Raw genomic sequence first — 3,639 nt, forward strand, 5'->3', positions numbered from 1 at the left:
CACCCTTCAAGAGCGTGTTTGGTGCGCCGTCTGCTTCCGATTCTGCCAAGGCACCCGCTGCGCCACTTTTCAAGGGTGCGTTTGGTGCGCCGCCTGCTTCCGAGACTGCCAAGGCACCCGCTGCGTCACCCTTCAAGAGTGCGTTTGGTGCGCCGTCTGCTTCCGATTCTGCCAAGACACTAGCTCCGCAGGGTTTTTCGAAAAGCTGTGCTTTTTCCTCTACTGTTGGTAATGAAGTTTCTACAGGATTTCCCTTGACTAGTTCTTGTGGGCAACCAACTGTGACGACTGTGTTACCCAAAGACTCGCCGTCTTTTGTGAAGAATGCTGGCAAGGACAGCGAAGAGGCGAAGAACAGTTTGGGGGTTGATATGGGTGGTGATGGTGATGGTTCATGGAAGTGTGCCGTGTGTGGAAAAACTAAGGGTCTTAGCGGGGAGCATTTGCGCGGTAGGACTGAGGTGCGTTCAGATTGCTGGCCATGTGCAAAAAAGACTACATTTAAACGCCAAACAGGTGCGTCAGTTGTGTGTGACCAGAAGCAGTCATTGAGGGTTGATGAAAAACCTGTGGCAACTGTCGCCAAGGTGGTGGGTGCCATTGAGTGCGCTGCGGAGTTTGGCTGTCCGGTGGTTCCAACCGAGAAAAATGAGCATCAGTGTCTTGTTTTGACAGACGCAACTGCACAGAAAAAGTCCCCATCGGCAGTTGAGGGTTCGAGTGGGTGGAGATGTCGTGTGTGCGATAAGCTCAAACCGCTTTCTGGAGCTCATCTCAATGGGAAGACTGAAGTCAGGAGCGATTGTTGGCCATGTGGGCGTAAATGCACGTTCTACCTGGCACCCCCCAGAGGACCCACGGTATGTGAGGCTGCTGAAGTATCTAGGGGCAAGGCGACGACTCCACCCCTGCAGAGCAGTACAACCATGGAAATAGGTCAGCAACCTTCGTCAGGACACTGCGCCCCCCAAAGTGTTTCAGAATCCTTCCCAAACACTATGGTGGCGGCGTCAACCTCTTACAGTGCAAATGCGCCTCTGACTTTACCTGGCGAGGGTAAAGCTGGTGCATCACCCGCTGCTGAGACTGCCAAGGCACCCGCTGCGTCACCGTTCAAGAGCGTCTTTGGTGCGCCGTCTGCTTTCGAGACTGCCAAGGCACCCGCTGCGNACTCCACCCCTGCAGAGCAGTACAACCATGGAAATAGGTCAGCAACCTTCGTCAGGACACTGCGCCCCCCAAAGTGTTTCAGAATCCTTCCCAAACACTATGGTGACGGCGTCAACCTCTTACAGTGCAAATGCGCCTCTGACTTTACCTGGCGAGGGTAAAGCTGGTGCATCACCCGCTGCTGAGACTGCCAAGGCACCCGCTGCGCCATTCTTCAAGGGTGCGTTTGGTGCGCCGCCTGCTTCTGAGACTGCCAAGGCACCCGCTGCGTCACCCTCCAAGAGTGTGTTTGGTGCGCCGTCTGCTTCTGAGACTGCCAAGGCACCCGCTGCGCCATTCTTCAAGGGTGCGTTTGGTGCGCCGCCTGCTTCTGAGACTGCCAAGGCACCCGCTGCGTCACCGTTCAAGAGCGTCTTTGCTGCGCCGTCTGCTTCTGAGACTGCCAAGGCACCCGCTGCGCCATTCTTCAAGGGTGCGTTTGGTGCGCCGCCTGCTTCNCGGCGTCAACCTCTTACAGTGCAAATGCGCCTCTGACTTTACCTACCGAGGGTAAAGCTGGTGCATCGCCCGCTGCTGAGACTGCCAAGGCACCCGCTGCGTCACCGTTCAAGAGCGTCTTTGGTGCGCCGTCTGCTTCCGAGACTGCCAAGGCACCCGCTGCGTCACCCTCCAAGAGTGTGTTTGGTGCGCCGTCTGCTTCCGAGACTGCCAAGGCACCCGCTGCGTCATTCTTCAAGGGTGCGTTTGGTGCGCCGTCTGCTTCCGAGACTGCCAAGGCACCCGCTGCGTCACTCTTCAAGAGTGTGTTTGGTGCGCCGTCCGCTTCGGAGACTGCCAAGGCACCCGCTGCGTCACCGTTCAAGAGCGCGTTTGGTGCTCCACCTGTTGTGGACGTTGGGGAGACATCGATTCTGCCTGTGGTAATGTGTAGAGGTGTTAATTCACCTGTTTCTGAGATAGACGTGTCCATGGGGGTTTTGTCGAGAGGCGTGGATGGAGTACAGGCTTATTCTATTGAGAATATCATGGGGTGTCGCTCTTCCATCGATGTAAAGGGCTCATTTGAAGCACCGAATGAAGGGCGTTGTCGTCAATCTGTTTTTGTGTCGCCTTTAATTCCTTCGGAAGACGAAGAGTATGCTGCTGAGGCCTCTGATGGCAGTTTTAGGCAGCATCCTCCATTCAATTGTGATGCTTCTGCTCTTCCTGGTGTGATGAAAAAGACAGAATACGTGTTTGGATATTCTAATGAATCAGATGAAGAAACTGAGGGAAACGTGAAAAAAAGTGGAGATGTGGATAGGAAGGGAGACATGGCATCACTTCTGAGTGCTTTTGAGCAGATAGTGGGTACGTTGCGAAGAGATTTAATATCAGATTTAAAAAGCGAAATAGAGTTGTGGCGCATTTCTGTAGAGGGAAAAGTTGGGGATGTTTCCGTTGGTTTGCCACAAGCCTCCAAGAACAGTAATGTGATCGGGGGTCGGCGCGCAGAGGAGAACGTTGGGCACTCTAGGACTGTGCGGGCCCACTTGGCGAATGCGTTTCGTAAGGATTATTGATGTTTAACCTTGTTTCATGTTGCACAACAAAAGCACTTTTGTGAGTGTGGTACTTGCCTTCTGTTACAGTCATTGCCGTCATATAAATTTTTTTTTGCTGTTCTCTACATCCGAGAAAATGCAATCCTATCCTACGCGACTCGATGCAATTTGTGAAGAAGTGCACGGCGATTTCACATCATCTGGTGTGAGTAGTGTTCAGTTACTTTGTCAACAGATTAGAAGGCTGCGTATAAATGCTCACCGCCTCACAACGGAGCAGATTCCCTCACTAGGGGTAGATATCACTGCACTCCAAGAACCTCATTTAAGAAGCCTACAACAAACGAACATGGATGTCGGCATCGATGAGTGCAAGCCAACCGCAGCAAACGTTATCCTTGGAGCAGAATCCCTCTTTTCACACTGTAAAAAACTAAGTACAGACGTGACTCGTGGGCTGCACAGGGTAGCTGGGAAAGAGCACTATCCAATAAATTTGTTTGCGATTGGGTACACTCCACAGTACTACAAGAAACAGCACCCAAGCTACAAGGCCATACAGACTACACAACAAGCAATTCAACCACAACGGCTACAAACTCCTCCACCGTCCGGTTACACGGCGGACGAGCAACTTTCAGTGCAACAAGTACTGACACAAGAAACAACAGATATTGTGCCATCAACAAAGAAAAATGAAAAATCTGCACCGTTTGGACAGCAAGCCGGAGGCGACAAGCCCGCACCGTTTGGGCAGTCAGCCGGGGGCGACAAGCCAGCACCGTTTGGACAGCCAGCCGGGGGCGACAAACCAGCACTGTTTGGACAGCCAGCCGGAGGCGACAAGCCCGCACTGTTTGGGCAGCCAGCCGGGGGCGACAAGCCCGCACCGTTTGGGCAGCAAGCCGGAGGCGACAAGCCATCA

At 53.3% G+C, this 3,639-nt stretch overlaps 3 protein-coding genes across 3 annotated transcripts; all 3 read left to right on the forward strand.

The window, feature by feature from the left end:
• Positions 1 to 1,269: 1,269 nt before the first annotated feature.
• DQ04_13651000 (hypothetical protein) lies at positions 1,270 to 1,704 on the forward strand (the record flags this gene model as incomplete). The annotated part of the gene is made up of 1 exon (XM_009316999.1): positions 1,270 to 1,704. The coding sequence occupies one exon, from the start codon at positions 1,270 to 1,272 to the stop codon at positions 1,702 to 1,704; it is 435 nt and encodes a 144-aa protein (XP_009315274.1).
• A 434-nt stretch (positions 1,705 to 2,138) lies between these two features.
• DQ04_13651010 (hypothetical protein) lies at positions 2,139 to 2,732 on the forward strand (the record flags this gene model as incomplete). The annotated part of the gene is made up of 1 exon (XM_009317000.1): positions 2,139 to 2,732. The coding sequence occupies one exon, from the start codon at positions 2,139 to 2,141 to the stop codon at positions 2,730 to 2,732; it is 594 nt and encodes a 197-aa protein (XP_009315275.1).
• Positions 2,733 to 2,850: 118 nt separating this feature from the next.
• On the forward strand, positions 2,851 to 3,639 carry DQ04_13651020 (surface antigen 2 (CA-2); the record flags this gene model as incomplete). The annotated part of the gene is made up of 1 exon (XM_009317001.1): positions 2,851 to 3,639. A coding segment is annotated over one exon (789 nt), but the record flags the coding sequence as incomplete, so codon positions are not given.

This window comes from Trypanosoma grayi (assembly GCF_000691245.1).
Source record: "Trypanosoma grayi strain ANR4 Tgr_1365_V1, whole genome shotgun sequence".
Classification (NCBI taxonomy): Eukaryota; Euglenozoa; class Kinetoplastea; order Trypanosomatida; family Trypanosomatidae; genus Trypanosoma; species Trypanosoma grayi.